This window comes from Procambarus clarkii, chromosome 53 (genome assembly GCF_040958095.1).
Source record: "Procambarus clarkii isolate CNS0578487 chromosome 53, FALCON_Pclarkii_2.0, whole genome shotgun sequence".
In the NCBI taxonomy this organism is placed as follows: Eukaryota; Metazoa; Arthropoda; class Malacostraca; order Decapoda; family Cambaridae; genus Procambarus; species Procambarus clarkii.
Genome location: NC_091202.1, coordinates 22272320 through 22293179, shown reverse-complemented (window position 1 = coordinate 22293179; position 20860 = coordinate 22272320). Strand labels below are relative to the sequence as shown.

General features: G+C 51.5%; 1 protein-coding gene across 1 annotated transcript in view; it reads right to left on the bottom strand.

The window, feature by feature from the left end:
- LOC123767082 (uncharacterized) overlaps positions 1-20860 on the bottom strand; it is a 151220-nt gene that overhangs the window by 5599 nt on the left and 124761 nt on the right. The window contains exon 3 of the mRNA XM_045756567.2: positions 6359-6457. Within this exon, the coding sequence (XP_045612523.2) occupies positions 6359-6457 (99 nt within the window). The remainder of the gene's footprint in view (positions 1-6358; positions 6458-20860) is intronic.

The following is a 20860-nucleotide window of genomic DNA, read 5'->3' as shown; positions in this document are numbered from 1 at the left end:
AATACACATGAGAGGATGTGCAGACTTAACATCTAATATATTCAGAGATTTGAGAAGGGGTACCGAGTGATGTCTGGGGCCAGAGTTGGATATTGTCCTAATAGCAGCTTTGTGTTGAGTAATTAGAGGACGTAAATGATTTTGGGTAGTAGAACCCCAAGCACAAATACCATAGTTGAGATAAGGACCGATGAGTGAGTCGGTTTTCTTTGTTGCGACGAGCCAGGTTGGTTGTCCAGTTAGAAGCCCAGGAGCTGCCCTGCTTGGGGTTCAGAGACCAGGATTTAGGGGCGTTAGTTATTTCAACCGTGGTTCAGCCTGTGCCCTTGCTTCCTTCCCAGGTGGGTGAGATTCGCCCTGCTCTCGTTCGTGGTTGGGCGACAGGCTTACCGCTTTCGTTGTCTTCCATTTAGTCTGAATCTGGCACCTTGCATTTTCATGTGGTTAACCAGGATTGTAGTGGCCCATCTTAGTCTCGGGTTTGGACTAGGGTGGCCCTGTGTAGGATTCACGGACTGCAGTTTTCTCCCTCTCTTTCTCTTGCGGTGTTGCTCTGGTTGCGGTCCCAACTTCAGCTGTTTTTGAGTGGGACCAGGGTCACTTGGCAGTTACTCGAGCAGTTGTGTGGGAGCCTGAACTTTGCCAAGCTAGTTTACCCGCTGGGCAGGGTTTGGCTTCGGAGGCTGTTCTGGTATCTTCGGGGCAGCCCCTTTCACCTCTCTCATGACCACTGGGTTTACACTATGGTGTCTTTACGTCCATTGCCGAGTCACCGGCGTCCTCTTCGGATGTTACGGGGTTCAGTGCCATGGTGCCTTCCCCTTTCCGCGCTTGATTTGTTTCACTGACGCCTCGTCCCTCGGCTGGGGTTTTGTGACCAACACTCACCAGGCTGGCTAGAGTCGTTGGGTTCCATCCTTCTTTTGGGTTCAGAGCACAGTGCGGAAGCTTGCGGCTATGTGACTGGCATTGCGTGGATTCAGCTTCCTCGAGGCTCTCTGATCCTGCTCCATTCGGATTGCACTCATGGTTCATTGTCTGTCTCAACCCGGGTGTCTGCGTTCTGTGGTTCTTTGGGGCTGGTCGCTTCGGGTAGCTCTTCTGCCGAGTTCTCTGGGTACAGCTCTCCGCACCGCCGTTCATGTTCGGGGCGTGTCCAACGTTGTGGCAGATGGCCTGTCACGTTTCATTCCGCTTTCCACGGAGTGGATGGTCGACGTCACCTCCTTCCTTTGGCTCTGTCGGACGTATGGGCTTCTGGAGGTTGATTTATTTGCGTTGGCGTGGTCTCTGCGTCAACCTATATACATGGCACCATTCTCCGACTGCGAGGCTTTTGTGGTAGATGCTTCCTGGCAGGACTGGTCAAGGTGGAGATTCCTGTACCTTTATCCCCCAGTCCAGCTGTTGCTTCGGGTTCTGGCTCGGCTCGAATTCTATCAGGGGAAGGGTGCTTCTCCTGGCCCCATGGTGGCCGGCCCAGCCTTGGTTTCAGGCGCTGCTTGCTCCGTGTCCGAACCCTGGAGTCTTTCCGCAGCTCCGCCTCTTTTAGCAGGTCAGGCCAGCGAGGTAACTTGCTGGTTCAACTTACTCTTCTGCTCTTCTCGTTTTTTTTTTTTTGACGTGGGTGTATCACCACTTGTATGGTGATCAGGTGGCTTCTTTGATGGTGTCCCACCTGCAGTCTTCGTCTCAGAGACGGTATGAAGTCTCCTGGCGGTCTTTTCGCCATTTCCTTTCCCTTCAGTGGGTGTTGTCGGTGTCTGTACAAGTGGTCATGCCCTTTCTTGGCTCTTTTGGACTGGCATCTCATGCTGAATACTCTCGCTTCTTATCATGTCACATTGGACGAGCCGCTCCAGCTTGTGTTCGGGGAGGATGTCACTTTTGCCCTGTTCCGCAAGCTCTCCTGCACATTTTTAAAACCTCCGGCCTGCTCATGCGCCGCTTGAGCCGTCTTGTTGCTTGAGCCGTTTTGATGTTTGAGCTGTCTTGCCGCTTGAACCGTCTTGGTCTTTGAACCAGGTGCTTTCTTTTCTTTACTTCCCTAGGTTTGTTGCGGCCCCTTCGGTTCGGGATTGTTTTTTGAAGGCTTTGTTTTTGTTACCTTTGGCCTCTGGGGGGTCGGGTTGGGGAGCTTCATGCTCTTCTCTGGCACATGGGGTTCTGCTCATAGACAGCTGCCTCCTATAGGGTTCCGTGGTGGTTGATGCTTGGTTGGTTCGGCCGTGGGTGCATTATGTTTTGTGTCCAGTGACAGCTTTATGTCGCTACCTGCGGGCACTGGTTCAGTAACAGTGGATGCACTCTGGGTTGATCCCCTTTCCCTGGTTCCCTGTTCGAGGGATCGTGTCTCAGGTTGTCCGCAGAGTTATCAAGTCTAGCCAGCCTGCGGTCTACCTTCGTGTCCTTGATGTGAGTAAATATGCTGCTCTCGCTGCTGTTTTGGGGAATATGTCTTGGGTTGACATTCGGGCACTAAAAAGGGGTTTTGGAACTCGAACAGGGTCTTGGCCACCAAATATCTTGTGAATGTTCCATGCCCTCTCCGGCCTTGTGTGGCCTTGGGACGTCTGTTGTCGGGAGTCTCGTCTTCATCTTGAGAACACATGAAGTTTCAAGCTAAACTTTCTAATATGCTGCACTCACCTGAGGTCTATAGAAGAAGAACGAAATCTGATTATGTATTTTGGTTCTACAAGGTAGCCAACTCCATCAAAATATTAAATATGTACCCAACTCAACTAATGATTAATCAACCAATTACTCCATGGGATAACTGGGATCTATCAGTTGATTTTGTAAATGCGCCCAAGAAAGATAGTGCGCACACTACATTATTAAAACAGTTAACACTGAAAAGCATCACTGAAAGTACTCAGAGTATGGGTAACGATGTGTATCAGTGCTATACCGACGGCTCTGTAGAAGAAGGTGGACGATGTACCGGATGTGCATGTAACATATTTGAACAATCTTCTCTCGTACATACAGCAATGAAGCGCGCCAATGACTGGGCAAGTACAACTCAAACCGAACTTGCAGGCATATACCTTGCCACTGAATTTTTAAAAGACAAAGGCAGTGGACTTATATACTGTGACTCGCAGAGTGCACTCCTGGCACTGAATGCACATAGTAGTGACACCCAGAAAATAGTCAGTGATATTCGAATGAATGTTTTAGCTGCTAAAGAAAACAGATTTGAGATTAAATTCCTATGGATACCATCACATGTTGGCATCTCAAGGCATGACACTGTTGATATGCTTGCTAAGACAGCCTGCAGAAAACCAGTGGTAGAAATTGATATGGGTGTTTCATTAGCAGTGACAAAGAGAATACTTAAACAAATATCTAATGAAAATCTCACCGACCTAACAAATTCACAAAGACCTGAAAGTTGTAGCATTAAATATTATGATAGATATCGTGAGGAGACATTCACATATGGGACTAATAGAACAAGAACCCGGCAATGTGATGTTATAGTGGCCAGAATACGCCTGGGATATAGACGTATCTGGCAGCTTTCTCAAAACCCAAATGTCGAGTACACAATGTGTCAATTTTGTGAAAGAGAAAACATGCACTCTCTTGAACATTATATTGTAGAATGTCCCATACTGACTGACTTTCGCCCTCCTGGGCTAAGGTATGCTGAACTCTGTAATTACTATACGAGTACTGGAACACTTGATGATATATTGGACTTGTATCCAAGATTGACCATGTAATATATCATTTATTCAATGTATATATATGATGTAACTATATAACCTGAGTTTGTAAAAGCACCTTCATCACCTTCAGTGATTAAGTGCTTAATTGCACACTAGTTTCTTTATCAGCTATCTCACCCTGTCAGAGTAAATGAGACAGATGTATGTGAATGCATGTGTGTGTATATATGTATGTATATGTGTGTGTATGTATATGTATGGGTATAAAGTATATATGGAAGCTGATCAGAATTACATTTCACCTTTGTGAATGTACATTAATGACACTATGTAAAAGACACATCAAACACTTTATGTAGGGCATACGTAAATCTGTGTATCTATGTATTTACGTATGTAGGTTGGCTTAGCATTTTAAAAGCACCGAATCACCTTCTGTGGTTGAGTGTTCAATAAACCCTTGAACTCTATGTTTAACATTTCTCTAACCCTGTCCATGGAGGACAGAAGAAAATGTATATATGCTGGTTAGCATTGTAAATGTCTGGCCACGTCTGTGGTAGAAAATAATAATAATAATAAAAAAAAAAAACTTGCGGTGCTGCCATCTCCCGGGTAAGTCCCTCATTTACTTATGTGTAGGCAGTTAGCTTCAAGGAGTCGATCACGGGGCATCCCACAGAAAACCAGCGCTGAATGTAATGAAACACCAGTTTTTGGGCAAGCCTCAGAGGCTCCTCTGACAACCTTCCTCCAGTCGGCAGTTTTTCATCATTCTACGAACTGGGGTGGTGGTCTGTCGGCTTCCCTTAGCGGGCTTCCCCTCCCCCCTACTGGGGAGGCGGGGGCACTAACAAGCAGGCGTGCTAGTTGGGTGATGATTTGCTAGTTTGTTTGTGGGGGGGGGGGTTGTTTGGGTCTGTTTGGACGTAGCTTGCAATTTTTAGCAGTTTGGTTTGTTGTTCGCCTATCTTTCTGCCCCCCCCCCCCCCTCCCGGTCGATGGCAGACATGACATCCTCTAAATGTAGAGTGCTCATATAGTCATTGCTCCCTGCACCTCTCTGAGTGGCCCAGGTTCCGGCTCTGGTCTCCGGTAGGTATACACAACTCCAGGAACTGATGACACCAAACTAATATGGCATGTGAGTTTGGATAGCTTCACGGAGCCGACGAGGCTCACCCAGAAAATGGCGTTTCATTACATTCAATACTTTTTTTTTTTTAATATTTTCAATTATTAAATGGTTTAATTTTTAAATTTAAAATTTTCTAAAATTTTTAAATGTTTTTAAGTTTTAAGTTTTTTCCACATCTTGCCCGAAATGCTGTGCGTTTTAGTGGCTTGTAACTACTTGTAACTCATTTTGTATGTACGCTTCCTAACTAAACATGTTAGCATTATCTGTGGTACTCACCCGTCCCTGACACGAGAGTGGACTTAGCTCTGGAATGATTTTTGTGGCGCGGTGTTGCACCATCGTGCCACAACTAGGCAATGAGTAGGGTAGCCTAGCAACAAGCCTGTATAAGGGTAAGGTAGCCTAGCAACAAGCCAGTATAAGGGTAAGGTAGCCTAGCAACAAGCCAGTATAAGGGTAAGGTAGCCTAGCAACAAGCCTGTATAAGGGTAAGGTAGCCTAGCAACAAGCCAGTATAAGGGTAAGGTAGCCTAGCAACAAGCCAGTATAAGGGTAAGGTAGCCTAGCAACAAGCCAGTATAAGGGTAAGGTAGCCTAGCAACAAGCCAGTATAAGGGTAAGGTAGCCTAGCAACAAGCCAGTATAAGGGTAAGGTAGCCTAGCAACAAGCCAGTATAAGGGTAAGGTAACATAGCAACAAGCCAGTATAAGGGTAAGGTAACATAGCAACAAGCCAGTATAAGGGTAAGGTAACATAGCAACAAGCCAGTATAAGGGTAAGGTAACATAGCAACAAGCCGGTACAAGAAGAGGCAGACAGTAGTTGGATTAGTTTTTTTTATTATTATTTTCTACCACAGACGTGGCCACACATTTGCAATGCTAACCAGCATATATACATTTTCTTCTGTCCTCCATGGACAGTGTTAGAGATGTGTTAAATACATAGTTCAGGGATTTATTGAACAATCAACCACACAAGGTGATTCGGTGCTTTTAAAATGCTAAGCTAACCTACATACGTAAATAAATAGATACACAGATTTACGCCTGCCCTACATAAAGTGTTCGATGTGTCATTAATGTGCATTTACAAAGGTGAAATGTAATTATGATCAGCTTCCATATGTACTTTATACACATACATATACATACACACATATATACGTACATATACATATATACATACATATATACACACACACATTCATTCACATACATTTGTCTCTTACTCTGACAGGTAAGGTCATCCCCGGAACTCACAGTTCCTGCGACGGCGCTGGAACTAATTGTATTGGCGTATACCTTTCCATTGGAGACTTTCAGCGCCGTGGAGAGGGGGGACCTGCTGCCTGGGTAACAGCTTCTCCCCCGTATCAACCTACCCTGGCTTTGTGCCCTGGTGAGGCCACTCCAGACCAGGCCGACACCAGAGTGCAACTCCATAGTCTCCTGAGACTGATGGAGGCCTACTACTACTCTGACAGTGTGAGATAGCTGACAGAAACTAGTGAGCGTAGTGGTGGTGACTTACAAGAGGTGCCAAGGCGCGAGGACTGACTGGTACACTGCTCGTAGCCGAACTCCTGCACCATACACACACGCCACGGGCCCAAGTTCCCCATCATTGCTCCTGCAACACAACACATCACTCAGTGATAACATTCATCATGTACAAACTCATATAAGTTACTCATCATCACACTTGCTACTCAACACTCAGTAAATACTTAAAGATTTCTTACTCATATTCGTAAACAGTAAGAGAGCGGACAATGCTGAACGTGATATAAATTATCATATATTAGTCCTATTAAACCCCTTAATTGCTGTTTACTCATTACCGTATATCACTGATATATCAACCCAGATCAAACAGAGATTGCTTTTAAATGATTATTCACATGTCCCGGGTGGGACAGAAGTGGTTGGGCGCATTTTCTGTCACCTAATGCGTCTGTTCACCTAGCACTAAGTAGGTACCCAGGAGTTAGTCACCTTATTGTATCCTGGTAGGGGGGGGGGGACTCAGTATAAGCATAACATGTACGTATGCACATGTTGCCTCCTCCCCCCCCCCCTCCCGATACAATGATTATATAATGATATAGTTAATTATGATTAAAGAAAACTTTATTTACTTACACTAGAAAGTTATAGAATATAGTACTATAAATATTTAAATTTATATATTGTATATAAAAAATGACAAGAACATTTAAGACTGATGAACACTGCATGAAAAATACAGTTTAGACAACAGTAATGGTTACAGCTGTATGCCTAGTTAAGGTTCAGGGTACATAACAAATACATTACTGGCATCTACTTTTGAAATCGAAATACTGTTGTTTCTGTAGTTTTGTTTTAAATAAATATAGAAACATCGTTGACAATGAGAAGTGTTTCATACTGACAAAGAAGGAGAATAATAACATTCTTGCAGACGAGGAGTCACAATAACGGGGCTGAAGTATGTTGACCAGACCACACAAAGCCAGAGCTTTGTGTGCGGGACCAAAGAGCCAGAGCTCAACCCCCGCAAACACAACTAGGTGAGTACACACTAGAAGGTGAAGGGACGACGACGTCTCGGTCCGTCCTGGATCATTCTCAAGTCGATTGGCAGGTTATTGAGAATCGACTTAAGAATGGTCCAGGACGGACCGAAACATCGTCGTCCCTTCATTGTCTAGTGTGTGGTCTGGTCAACACTCTTGCAATATTTTACAGTCTCCGTGGTGCAGTGGTAAGACACTCGCCTGGCGTTCCGCGAGAGCTTTGTCATGGGTTCGTATCCTGGCCGGGGAGGATTTACTGGGCGCAATTCCTTAACTGTAGCCTCTGTTTAACGCAGCAGTAAAATGTGTACTTGGTTGTAACAACGATTCTTCGCGGCGGGGATCGTATTCCAGGGACCTGCCCGAAACGCTACGCGTACTAGTGGCTCTACAACCATGTAACAACTCTTGTATATATCTCAAAAAATATATATATATCTGAGACTCAATATCACGTGAATTTGTGTGGCGGGAGTGGAGCGGTGTTGGCCGCCGTGTTGCCACACTGCTGGTGGCTCTTCTCCCACGCCTGGTGCAACACTTCACTCCATGTACAACAATATTAAAGCCTTTACCAAGTGTTCAACCCTGTGTTGTGGACTCTACCCGTCATCATAGTCCCGTAGAACACGCTGACATGCTCTTGGCTCAATGGTGTAGAGTCACATGTTGTTGTCTTACCCACAGACATACACCTGCCTCCATGACTATATATAGAGCCTCAAATGTAGGTATGATAGAGCCCACTAGGTTCAGTAACCTATACACCAGTTGACAATCAATTGAGAGACGGGACCAAGGAGCCGAAGCTCATCCCCCCCCCCCGCCGCAAGCACAACTAGGTGAGTATATCAGCATTCAATTCATACCAAAATAGCATAAATGTTAATACTGGAATACGTGTTCCTCACCAGATTTAACAGATCAATTTATCGTAACCCTGTTTGAACTGATAAGAGCATCAGGGAGACAGACAAACTGCTCCCGGTGAAGATTGTACAACTTATAACACCCTGAGCTTACTGAATGACGCCCCCTAACCATCCTTTGCTAGATATATACAAGAGTTGTTACATGGTTGTAGAGCCACTAGTACGCGTAGCGTTTCGGGCAGGTCCCTGGAATACGATCCCCGCCGCGAAGAATCGTTGTTACAACCAAGTACACATTTTACTGCTGCGTTAAACAGAGGCTACAGTTAAGGAATTGCGCCCAGTAAATCCTCCCCGGCCAGGATACGAACCCATGACAAAGCGCTCGCGGAACGCCAGGCGAGTGTCTTACCACTACTCCACGGACACTGGTCTTTATCATATCAGCCTTTCACAAGGTATCCTGCCAAGGAAATGGACACAGTCTGTAGTAACTGTGACTCAGTAACTTCCCAGATGTAACTGTGCTCACCATACTGATGCCTAGTATCACAACAGCTGTCATAGCTCCTAGTACTGCAACTTTCTCGTTGACCAAACCGCACACTAGAAAGTGAAGGGACGACGACGTTTCGGTCCGTCCTGGAACATTCTCAAGTCGAGACCAGCATTTTGGTCTCTGGCCATTTCTTAATTCTTCTAAAACTGAAGTAATCATTTGAATTTGTTTTCAAATAATTCATTCTACCACAGCAAATAGCAAAGTAATTAACAATTAAAAACTACTGCACAAGAACAAGGCATTTAATGCTGCAATATTTGAAGAACTCTGGAATGTCTTCATAGACACATAAACCTCGCCTCTTCTGGGAAGGTGAAACAGACAAGCACTGTCTTTCAGACGATCCAGGCCTCCTATTACGAGCTAGCCAGCCCCAGTAACAGAAATTGTTAGAAGTCGACACATTGTGCAGTCATCGGGAGGACAAACCCTCCATGCAAACTGCACAGGCTACTATCACGAAGAAGAAGTCGACACAAAGTTTTTATGAAAATGGTTCAAAATGGTTGATCTGTTCGCCGATCTCAGCAACTGGCAGGTGATTGACTCTGACACCGGTTGGTAAACAAAAGCCAGTCCATGACCGGACCACATTTGACAGTCCTTCTGGGAAGACTGGAATAACTGTACTCCTCTCTGTGCTGGTTCTAGTTAAATAATTGGCAAACTTCAGAAATTATTTAAGGCTCAAATATTCTCTTCTTATTCTGGAGGAAGGTATGTCCCCATCCCGTGGTCAGCGGTGGGTGGTGTAGCCCCACACCCATCCTGTGGGTGGTGTAGCCCCACACCCATCCCTGGCGGTGGGTGGAGTGCCCTACACCCATCCTGTGGGTGGTGTAGCCCCACACCCATCCCTGGCGGTGGGTGGAGTGCCCTACACCATTCCGCCATAGGAATGTTGCAGCGAAACTTGACCAGTGCGAAGGTCTGGCGACAAAAAACTGGCAGACTACAGTACTAAAAGGTGGAAGAGTTATGGGATGCTGGGAGGACCCTTGTGAGTACACCGACGCCACCAGGACCCTTGTGAGTACACCGACGCCACCAGGACCCTTGTGAGGACACCGACGCCACCAGGACCCTTGTGAGGACACCGACGCCACCAGGAGGACCCTTGTGAGGACACCGACGCCACCAGGACCCTTGTGAGGACACCGACGCCACCAGGACCCTGTAACACTGTAAAAGTGTTTGGTTTAGGTTAATACATACATAGAGTACATGAGTCACAGACAAGGATCTGAGAGGCGCCAGTTGTCTGCCTGAGATCTCACACCTCAAAGCGTTAATGACCCCAAGTGACCTGAGGTCAGATCATGATAATTTCACCTTGCTTCCGCTAAGCGTATAATTGGAGCCGGGTAGCCTTCAAACATGCCGACGTTTAAGGAGTGGCTTGGTAGTGCCGGAGGCTATCTACTTGTGGGCGGAGTTAGCTACTAGGTTCCCCAATATAAACTCGGAGAGCTATCCAGCATGAAGCATTAACAGACAGAGCAGCAGACGAGCCAGGAGAGCAGAGAGAAGACAGCCCTATCAGGGAGGCTGTCGGCCGGCAGGGGCGAGACAGTCTCTGTCAAGCTACAGACCCCCCCCCCCCTCTCTATTCAACTTAGACTCCGTCCTCGGTGAGTGAACATTAAGGTGACTTGTCGTGTTTTACAAGTGTTGTGTGACGATCAGGGGCAGTCAAGTTGTAGGGTTCTCGAATTCTTGGATGATGACTCACTTTGCATATTAAACTGGAACATTTTAATTGGATTGCTAAATTATGATACTTAATGTGAAATATAATTGTTGAATTTATCATTTAAATGGTCTTTCACTGTGTTCCCTAGAGAATTGAGTTGAGGTGAGAAAGCCTCTGTGGTTACTGGTTTCATGGTTTAGAATGGATACATGGTACAGAGGGAACATACTAATAATGAACTCATGATAACATCCTTTGAGAATTTTGTGGTACAGGCAAGTTCCATTCCTTGTCTTGTATGTAATGATTATGAATGGATGGTGGCAGCATTTCGTCTTCTACTATCTACTTTCTACTTCTACTATCTACTCTTCTACTTCTACCTATCTACACCTCTCCCTCCACCCTTCTCTAAACTCTCACTTTCAACTAATGAACCTCCTCGCTCCTCCCACCTCTCTCCCTCTCACCCCCAAGCCCTCACTAATTACTTCACTATTCATTTCTTTCCTTTCGTTTTCTCTTATACGTTTGTGGCAATGATTCTGTATTCTAGAGTTCTCTCTAGAGTTTCGGGTAGCTGATCCAGTTACGGCGCCTTGTAGTCTTAGCACCTAGGTAGTCAAATACCTAGGTTACAAGGTGTTGAACCAGAGAGGTTGCCTTAGGAACTCTGGAGGTGCTCTAGAATAGTTAGCTAACTGGGGACGGGATAACGGACTAGAGAGAGCTGTTTCCCCCGGCCTCGTTTTTTAACTGGGGGGTGGAATAATGGACAAGATAGTGATATTTCCCTCACCCCCCGTTACAACCCTTGTGAGGACACCGACGCCACCAGGACCCTTGTGAGTACACCGACGCCACCAGGACCCTTGTGAGGACACCGACGCCACCAGGACCCTTGTGAGGACACCGACGCCACCAGGACCCTTGTGAGGACACCGACGCCACCAGGACCCTTGTGAGGACACCGACGCCACCAGGACCCTTGTGAGGACACCGACGCCACCAGGACCCTTGTGAGTACACCGACGCCACCAGGACCCTTGTGAGGACACCGACGCCACCAGGACCCTTGTGAGGACACCGACGCCACCAGGAGGACGCTTGTGAGGACACCGACGCCACCAGGACCCTTGTGAGTACACCGACGCCACCAGGACCCTTGTGAGTACACCGACGCCACCAGGACCCTTGTGAGGACACCGACGCCACCAGGAGGACGCTTGTGAGGACACCGACGCCACCAGGACCCTTGTGAGTACACCGACGCCACCAGGACCCTTGTGAGTACACCGACGCCACCAGGACCCTTGTGAGGACACCGACGCCACCAGGAGGACGCTTGTGAGGACACCGACGCCACCAGGACCCTTGTGAGGACACCGACGCCACCAGGAGGACGCTTGTGAGGACACCGACGCCACCAGGACCCTTGTGAGGACACCGACGCCACCAGGAGGACGCTTGTGAGGACACCGACGCCACCAGGACCCTTGTGAGGACACCGACGCCACCAGGACCCTTGTGAGGACACCGACGCCACCAGGAGGACCCTTGTGAGGACACCGACGCCACCAGGACCCTTGTGATGACACCGACGCCACCAGGAGGACCCTTGTGAGGACACCGACGCCACCAGGAGGATCCTTGTGAGGACACCGACGCCACCAGGACCCTTGTGAGGACACCGACGCCACCAGGAGGACGCTTGTGAGGACACCGACGCCACCAGGACCCTTGTGAGGACACCGACGCCACCAGGAGGACGCTTGTGAGGACACCGACGCCGCCAGGACCCTTGTGAGGACACCGACGCCGCCAGGACCCTTGTGAGGACACCGACGCCACCAGGACCCTTGTGAGGACACCGACGCCACCAGGAGGACCCTTGTGAGGACACCGACGCCACCAGGACCCTTGTGAGGACACCGACGCCACCAGGAGGACCCTTATGAGGACACCGACGCCACCAGGAGGACCCTTGTGAGGACACCGACGCCACCAGGAGGACCCTTGTGAGGACACCGACGCCACCAGGAGGACCCTTGTGAGGACACCGACGCCACCAGGAGGACCCTTGTGAGGACACCGACGCCACCAGGACCCTTGTGAGGACACCGACGCCACCAGGACCCTTGTGAGGACACCGACGCCACCAGGACCCTTGTGAGGACACCGACGCCGCCAGGACCCTTGTGAGGACACCGACGCCGCCAGGACCCTTGTGAGGACACCGACGCCGCCAGGACCCTTGTGAGGACACCGATGCCGCCAGGACCCTTGTGAGGACACCGACGCCGCCAGGACCCTTGTGAGGACACCGACGCCACCAGGACCCTTGTGAGGACACCGACGCCACCAGGAGGACCCTTGTGAGGACACCGACGCCACCAGGACCCTTGTGAGGACACCGACGCCACCAGGAGGACCCTTGTGAGGACACCGACGCCACCAGGAGTCAGACGCCGAGGCTGGACAACGTCTGAGGGCTAGAAGGGCGTGCCGAAGGCTTGTAATTGAAGAGAGTTTGTTGCTGTGAACATCATTATTATTAGTGTGGTATAACCGTAAATATATATTGTATATGGAGGCCGTTCTTGCGCTTACTTATATATCAATTTATTTATACATATATTTATATACTTATGCATATGTATTTACGAGGTAAAATATGTGTTCAGGAAGAGATTAGTGGGTCTGACGACTTATGGTGACCATGTATACAATTGCAGGATTGTGATTTCTATGTTGAATTATTCCTCCGTTTATGAATTATTGCCAAAGTGGTTCAGTGAAATATTCGTAAAGATTATTGTGTCTTCCGAACAGTAACTGAAAGTAACATAATTCTAATGATAGTCAGTTGCTACAATAACCTACTGAAGCAACTGTGAAGAGCTTATGGTTCTTATTTCAGTGAGGCTTTCCATGTGTATTATATTATGCCGTAGACTTATTTGGTACATTGTTTTACAAGGAGCAAATGTTATCCTGCTCCTCTCTGCCTCTGACGAATATTGGACCAACCCCCCCCCCCCCAAGCTGTCCACATGTTGTATACACTGTGAGAACACTGTAGGAGAAGGCTCCTGACTCCGTTTGAACCATTGTATATTGTATACACTGTGGGAACACTGTGGGAGGAGGTTGCTGACACCGTCTGAACCATTGTATATTAACATGGGAGAATGTTACCCCGGACAAGAGGCCGCCAGGTCCGCAGAGTTGGGTCCCTCAGAGCCACACACACACACACACACACACACACACACACACACACACACACACACACACACACACACACACACACACACACACACACACACGATTGTGTGTGTGTGTGGGAAATCGTGATCGTGCCTAACAAACCTTCTGGAATTCTATGATAACATAACGAGGATAAGGCAGGACAGAGAAGGTTGGGCAGACTGCATATTTCTGGACTGCCAAAAAGCCTTTGATACAGTACCGCACATGAGACTGCTGTTCAAGCTCGAGAGGCAGGCGGGGGTGGGGGGAAAGGTCCTAGCATGGATAAGGAACTACCTAACAGGAAGGAGCCAAAGAGTTACGGTAAGGGGCGAGAAGTCGGACTGGCGAACAGTAACAAGTGGAGTACCACAAGGATCGGTGCTGGGACCAATTCTATTTCTTGTATATGTTAACGACATGTTTACAGGCGTAGAGTCCTACATGTCGATGTTTGCGGATGATGCAAAGTTGATGAGAAGAGTTGTGACAGATGAGGATTGCAGGATCCTCCAAGAGGACCTGAACAGGTTGCAGAGATGGTCAGAGAAATGGCTACTGGAATTCAACACGAGCAAATGTAAAGTTATGGAAATGGGACTAGGAGATAGGAGACCAAAGGGACAGTACACAATGAAGGGGAACAGCCTACCTGTGACGACGCGTGAAAGAGACCTGGGGGTGGACGTAACACCTAATCTATCTCCTGAGGCACATATAAATAGGATAACGACAGCAGCGTACTCTACACTGGCAAAAGTTAGAACATCATTCAGAAACCTAAGTAAGGAGGCATTTAGGCCGCTTTACATCTGAAGAAGCATATAATGAAACTGGAAAAGGTTCAGAGGTTTGCAACGAGACTCGTCCCAGAGTTACGAGGGATGGGGTATGAGGAGCGCCTGAGGGAAGTGTGCCTTACGACACTAGAAAGAAGAAGGGAGAGGGGGGACATGATAGGAACGTATAAGATACTCAGAGGGATTGACAGAGTGGACATAGACGAAATGTTCACACGGAATAGTAACAGAACGAGGGGACATGGGTGGAACCTGGAAACTCGGATGAATCACAGAGATGTTAGGAAGTTTTCTTTTAGCGTGAGAGTAGTGGGAAAATGGAATGCACTTCAGGAACAGGTTGTGGAAGCAAATACTATTCATAATATTAAAACCAGGTATGATAGGGAAATGGGATAGGAGTCATTGCTGTAAACAACCGATGCTCGAAAGGCGGGATCCAAGAGTCAATGCTCGATCCTGCAGACACAACTAGGTGAGTACAACTAGGTGAGTACACACTACAAGAGAGTATACAGTTAGTGGTAAACCAGTGTGGGTATACAGCCTCCTCCCATTGATCGAGTGCCCAGACCTTAATATGCCCCGTTTGTGCCCAGCTCTAAGTTGAAAGGGTGAACTTTGAACGTTTTAAGTTCATCCAGCTGAACTTGCTAAGTACCTTGCGGTTACCGCGTAAATGATTTCGGGGTTCAACGCCCCCCGCGGTCCGGTCCCCGACCAGACCTCCCTTGTTGGAATAAGGTGGAGTTACTCCACCCAGTTCACCTGGGCGGAGTAACCAGTAATATTATATGTTGGGGGGTTACACTTTACTACTCTCATGGGTACTGTGGTGAGTACTGGGGCCCCGTGGCTGTGTTGCGAGGGTGGGGGGGGGGGGGGGAAGGGGCCCCAACCCCCGTAAGTGTTGCTGCCTCGCCCACACACCGCGTGTGTTGCCTCACGTGGCACGTGTGTTGCCTCACGTGGCGAGCGAGGCACGCGTGTTGCTATGGTAACACTGTTGATAAACAAACCTGAGCACTCACTGACTTACACGTGCGTTAATGATCCAATATTCTAAATATATACAAGGGACAGGCCTGGCACCGTGCCCAGGAGAGTCAGCAGGCCTGGCACTGTGCCCAGGAGAGTCAGCAGGCCTGGCACTGTGTCCAAGAGAGTCAGCAGGCCTGGCACCGTGCCCAGGGCAGTCAGCAGGCCTGGCACCGTGCCCAGGAGAGTCAGCAGGCCTGGCACCGTGCCCAGGAGAGTCGGCAGGCCTGGCACCGTGTCCAAGAGAGTCAGCAGGCCTGGCACCGTGCCCAGGACAGTCAGCAGGCCTGGCACCGTGCCCAGGACAGTCAGCAGGCCTGGCACCGTGCCCAGGACAGTCAGCAGGCCTGGCACCGTGCCCAGGACAGTCAGCAGGTCTGGCACTGTGCCCAGGACAGTCAGCAGGCCTGGCACCGTGCCCAGGACAGTCAGCAGGCCTGGCACTGTGCCCAGGACAGTCAGCAGGCCTGGCACCGTGCCCAGGACAGTCAGCAGGCCTGGCACTGTGTCCAGGACAGTCAGCAGGCCTGGCACTGTGCCCAGGACAGTCAGCAGGCCTGGCACTGTGCCCAGGACAGTCAGCAGGCCTGGCACTGTGCCCAGGACAGTCAGCAGGCCTGGTATTGTGCCCAGGACAGTCAGCAGGCCTGGCACTGTGCCCAGGACAGTCAGCAGGCCTGGCACTGTGCCCAGGACAGTCAGCAGGCCTGGCACTGTGCCCAGGACAGTCAGCAGGCCTGGCACTGTGCCCAGGACAGTCAGCAGGCCTGGCACTGTGTCCAGGACAGTCCGCAGGCCTGGCACTGTGCCCAGGACAGTCAGCAGGCCTGGCACTGTGCCCAGGACAGTCAGCAGGCCTGGCACTGTGCCCAGGACAGTCAGCAGGCCTGGCACTGTGCCCAGGACAGTCAGCAGGCCTGGCACTGTGCCCAGGACAGTCAGCAGGCCTAGCACTGTGCCCAGGACAGTCAGCAGGCCTGGCACTGTGCCCAGGACAGTCAGCAGGCCTGGCACCGTGCCCAGGAGAGTCAGCAGGCCTGGCACCGTGCCCAGGAGAGTCGGCAGGCCTGGCACCGTGTCCAAGAGAGTCAGCAGGCCTGGCACCGTGCCCAGGACAGTCAGCAGGCCTGGCACCGTGCCCAGGACAGTCAGCAGGCCTGGCACCGTGCCCAGGACAGTCAGCAGGCCTGGCACCGTGCCCAGGACAGTCAGCAGGTCTGGCACTGTGCCCAGGACAGTCAGCAGGCCTGGCACCGTGCCCAGGACAGTCAGCAGGCCTGGCACTGTGCCCAGGACAGTCAGCAGGCCTGGCACCGTGCCCAGGACAGTCAGCAGGCCTGGCACTGTGTCCAGGACAGTCAGCAGGCCTGGCACTGTGCCCAGGACAGTCAGCAGGCCTGGCACTGTGCCCAGGACAGTCAGCAGGCCTGGCACTGTGCCCAGGACAGTCAGCAGGCCTGGTATTGTGCCCAGGACAGTCAGCAGGCCTGGCACTGTGCCCAGGACAGTCAGCAGGCCTGGCACTGTGCCCAGGACAGTCAGCAGGCCTGGCACTGTGCCCAGGATAGTCAGCAGGCCTGGCACTGTGCCCAGGACAGTCAGCAGCCCTGGCACTGTGTCCAGGACAGTCAGCAGGCCTGGCACTGTGCCCAGGACAGTCAGCAGGCCTGGTATTGTGCCCAGGACAGTCAGCAGGCCTGGCACTGTGCCCAGGACAGTCAGCAGGCCTGGCACTGTGCCCAGGACAGTCAGCAGGCCTGGCACTGTGCCCAGGACAGTCAGCAGGCCTGGCACTGTGCCCAGGACAGTCAGCAGGCCTGGCACTGTGTCCAGGACAGTCAGCAGGCCTGGCACTGTGCCCAGGACAGTCAGCAGGCCTGGCACTGTGCCCAGGACAGTCAGCAGGCCTGGCACTGTGCCCAGGACAGTCAGCAGGCCTGGCACTGTGCCCAGGACAGTCAGCAGGCCTGGCACTGTGCCCAGGACAGTCAGCAGGCCTGGCACTGTGCCCAGGACAGTCAGCAGGCCTGGCACTGTGCCCAGGACACAGGTGGTGTCTTTGTGAGGACACAAGGACACCACACCACATGCTCCGAGGGCTGACACAAGGACACTACATGCTCCGAGGGCTGACACAAGGACACCACACTACATGCTCCGAGGGCTGACACAAGGACACCACACCACATGCTCCGAGGGATGACACAAGGACACCACACCACATGCTCCGAGGGCTGACACAAGGACACCACACCACATGCTCCGAGGGCTGACACAAAGACACTACATGCTCCGAGGGCTGACACAAGGACACCACACCACATGCTCCGAGGGCTGACACAAAGACACTACATGCTCCGAGGGCTGACACAAGGACACCACACCACATGCTCCGAGGGCTGACACAAGGACACCACACCACATGCTCCGAGGGCTGACACAAAGACACCACATGCTCCGAGGGCTGACACAAAGACACCACACCACATGCTCCGAGGGCTGACACAAGGACACCACACCACATGCTCCGAGGGCTGACACAAGGACACCACACCACATGCTCCGAGGGCTGACACAAGGACACCACACCACATGCTCCGAGGGCTGACACAAAGACACCACATGCTCCGAGGGCTGACACAAAGACACCACACCACATGCTCCGAGGGCTGACACAAGGACACCACACCACATGCTCCGAGGGCTGACACAAGGACACCACACCACATGCTCCGAGGGCTGACACAAGGACACCACACCACATGCTCCGAGGGCTGACACAAGTACACCACACCACATGCTCCGAGGGCTGACACAAGGACACCACATGCTCCGAGGGCTGACACAAGGACACCACATGCTCCGAGGGCTGACACAAGGAGAGCATAAGGACTCCACCAACACGGCCTCACACGACACAAACATTGTGCAAACTCAACTGTTTTGATCACAAGCACAACATTGAGGGGGCGGGGTCGCCTCCAGGGGACGGAGGGGTGTAGGGGGGCTTCCCCTGGGGCTGGAGGGGGTGAAGGGGGGCTTCCCCTGGGGCTGGAGGGGGTGTAGCGGGCTTCCCCTGGGGCTGGAGGGGGTGTAGGGGGGCTTCCCCTGGGGCTGGAGGGGGTGTAGCGGGCTTCCCCTGGGGCTGGAGGGGGTGTAGGGGGGCTTCCCCTGGGGCTGGAGGGGGTGTAGGGGGCTTCCCCTGGGGCTGGAGGGGGTGTAGGGGGCTTCCCCTGGGGCTGGAGGGGGTGTAGGGGGCTTCCCCTGGGGCTGGAGGGGGTGTAGGGGCCTTCCCCTGGGGCTGGAGGGGGTGTAGGGGGGCTTCCCCTGGGGCTGGAGGGGGTGTAGGGGCCTTCCCCTGGGGCTGGAGGGGGTGTAGGGGGGCTTCCCCTGGGGCTGGAGGGGGTGTAGGGGCCTTCCCCTGGGGCTGGAGGGGGTGTAGGGGCCTTCCCCTGGGGCTGGAGCGGGCCCCACGGTAGAGGAGGGCCCCCAGGGGCTGGAGGGGCCCTGGGCTCACCTGCGCGCCTCACATTCTTACCCCAGTAAAGACAACATCAGCAGCTGGGCCCCCCACCCCCCCCCCCCCCACACCCTCCAAGGCCACCACACTCCCAGCCTGGTGGAGGTATACTCTCACTGTCAGGACCACTGTGGTGGTGGAGGTATACTCTCACTGTCAGGACCACTGTGGTGGTGGAGGTATACTCTCACTGTCAGGACCACTGTGGTGGTGGTGGTATACTCTCACTGTCAGGAACACTGTGGTGGTGGAGGTATACTCTCACTGTCAGGACCACTGTGGTGGTGGAGGTATACTCTCACTGTCAGGACCACTGTGGTGGTGGAGGTATACTCTCACTGTCAGGAACACTGTGGTGGTGGTGGTATACTCTCACTGTCAGGACCACTGTGGTGGTGGAGGTATACTCTCACTGTCAGGACCACTGTGGTGGTGGTGGAGGTATACTCTCACTGTCAGGACCACTGTGGTGGTGGAGGTATACTCTCACTGTCAGGACCACTGTGGTGGTGGTGGTATACTCTCACTGTCAGGACCACTGTGGTGGTGGTGGAGGTATACTCTCACTGTCAGGACCACTGTGGTGGTGGAGGTATACTCTCACTGTCAGGACCACTGTGGTGGTGGTGGTATACTCTCACTGTCAGGACCACTGTGGTGGTGGTGGTATACTCTCACTGTCAGGACCACTGTGGTGGTGGAGGTATACTCTCACTGTCAGGACCACTGTGGTGGTGGTGGTATACTCTCACTGTCAGGACCACTGTGGTGGTGGTGGAGGTATACTCTCACTGTCAGGACCACTGTGGTGGTGGAGGTATACTCTCACTGTCAGGACCACTGTGGTGGTGGTGGTATACTCTCACTGTCAGGACCACTGTGGTGGTGGTGGTATACTCTCACTGTCAGGACCACTGTGGTGGTGGAGGTATACTCTCACTGTCAGGACCACTGTGGTGGTGGTGGAGGTATACTCTCACTGTCAGGACCACTGTGGTGGTGGTGGTATACTCTCACTGTCAGGACCACTGTGGTGGTGGTGGTGGTATACTCTCACTGTCAGGACCACTGTGGTGGTGGTGGTATACTCTCACTGTCAGGACCACTGTGGTGGTGGAGGTATACTCTCACTGTCAGGACCACTGTGGTGGTGGTGGAGGTATACTCTCACTGTCAGGACCACTGTGGTGGTGGTGGTATACTCTCACTGTCAGGACCACTGTGGTGGTGGTGGTGGTATACTCTCACTGTCAGGACCACTGTGGTGGTGGTGGTATACTCTCACTGTCAGGACCACTGTGGTGGTGGTGGAGGTATACTCTCACTGTCAGGACCACTGTGGTGGTGGAGGTATACTCTCACTGTCAGGACCACTGTGGTGGTGGTGGTATACTCTCACTGTCAGGACCACTGTGGTGGTGGTGGTGGTATACTCTCACTGTCAGGACCACTGTGGTGGTGGTGGTATACTCTCACTGTCAGGACCACTGTGGTGGTGGTGGTATACTCTCACTGTCAGGACCACTGTGGTGGTGGTGGTATACTCTCACTGTCAGGACCACTGTGGTGGTGGTGGAGGTATACTCTCACTGTCAGGACCACTGTGGTGGTGGAGGTATACTCTCACTGTCAGGACCACTGTGGTGGTGGAGGTATACTCTCACTGTCAGGACCACTGTGGTGGTGGAGGTATACTCTCACTGTCAGGACCACTGTGGTGGTGGTGGTATACTCTCAC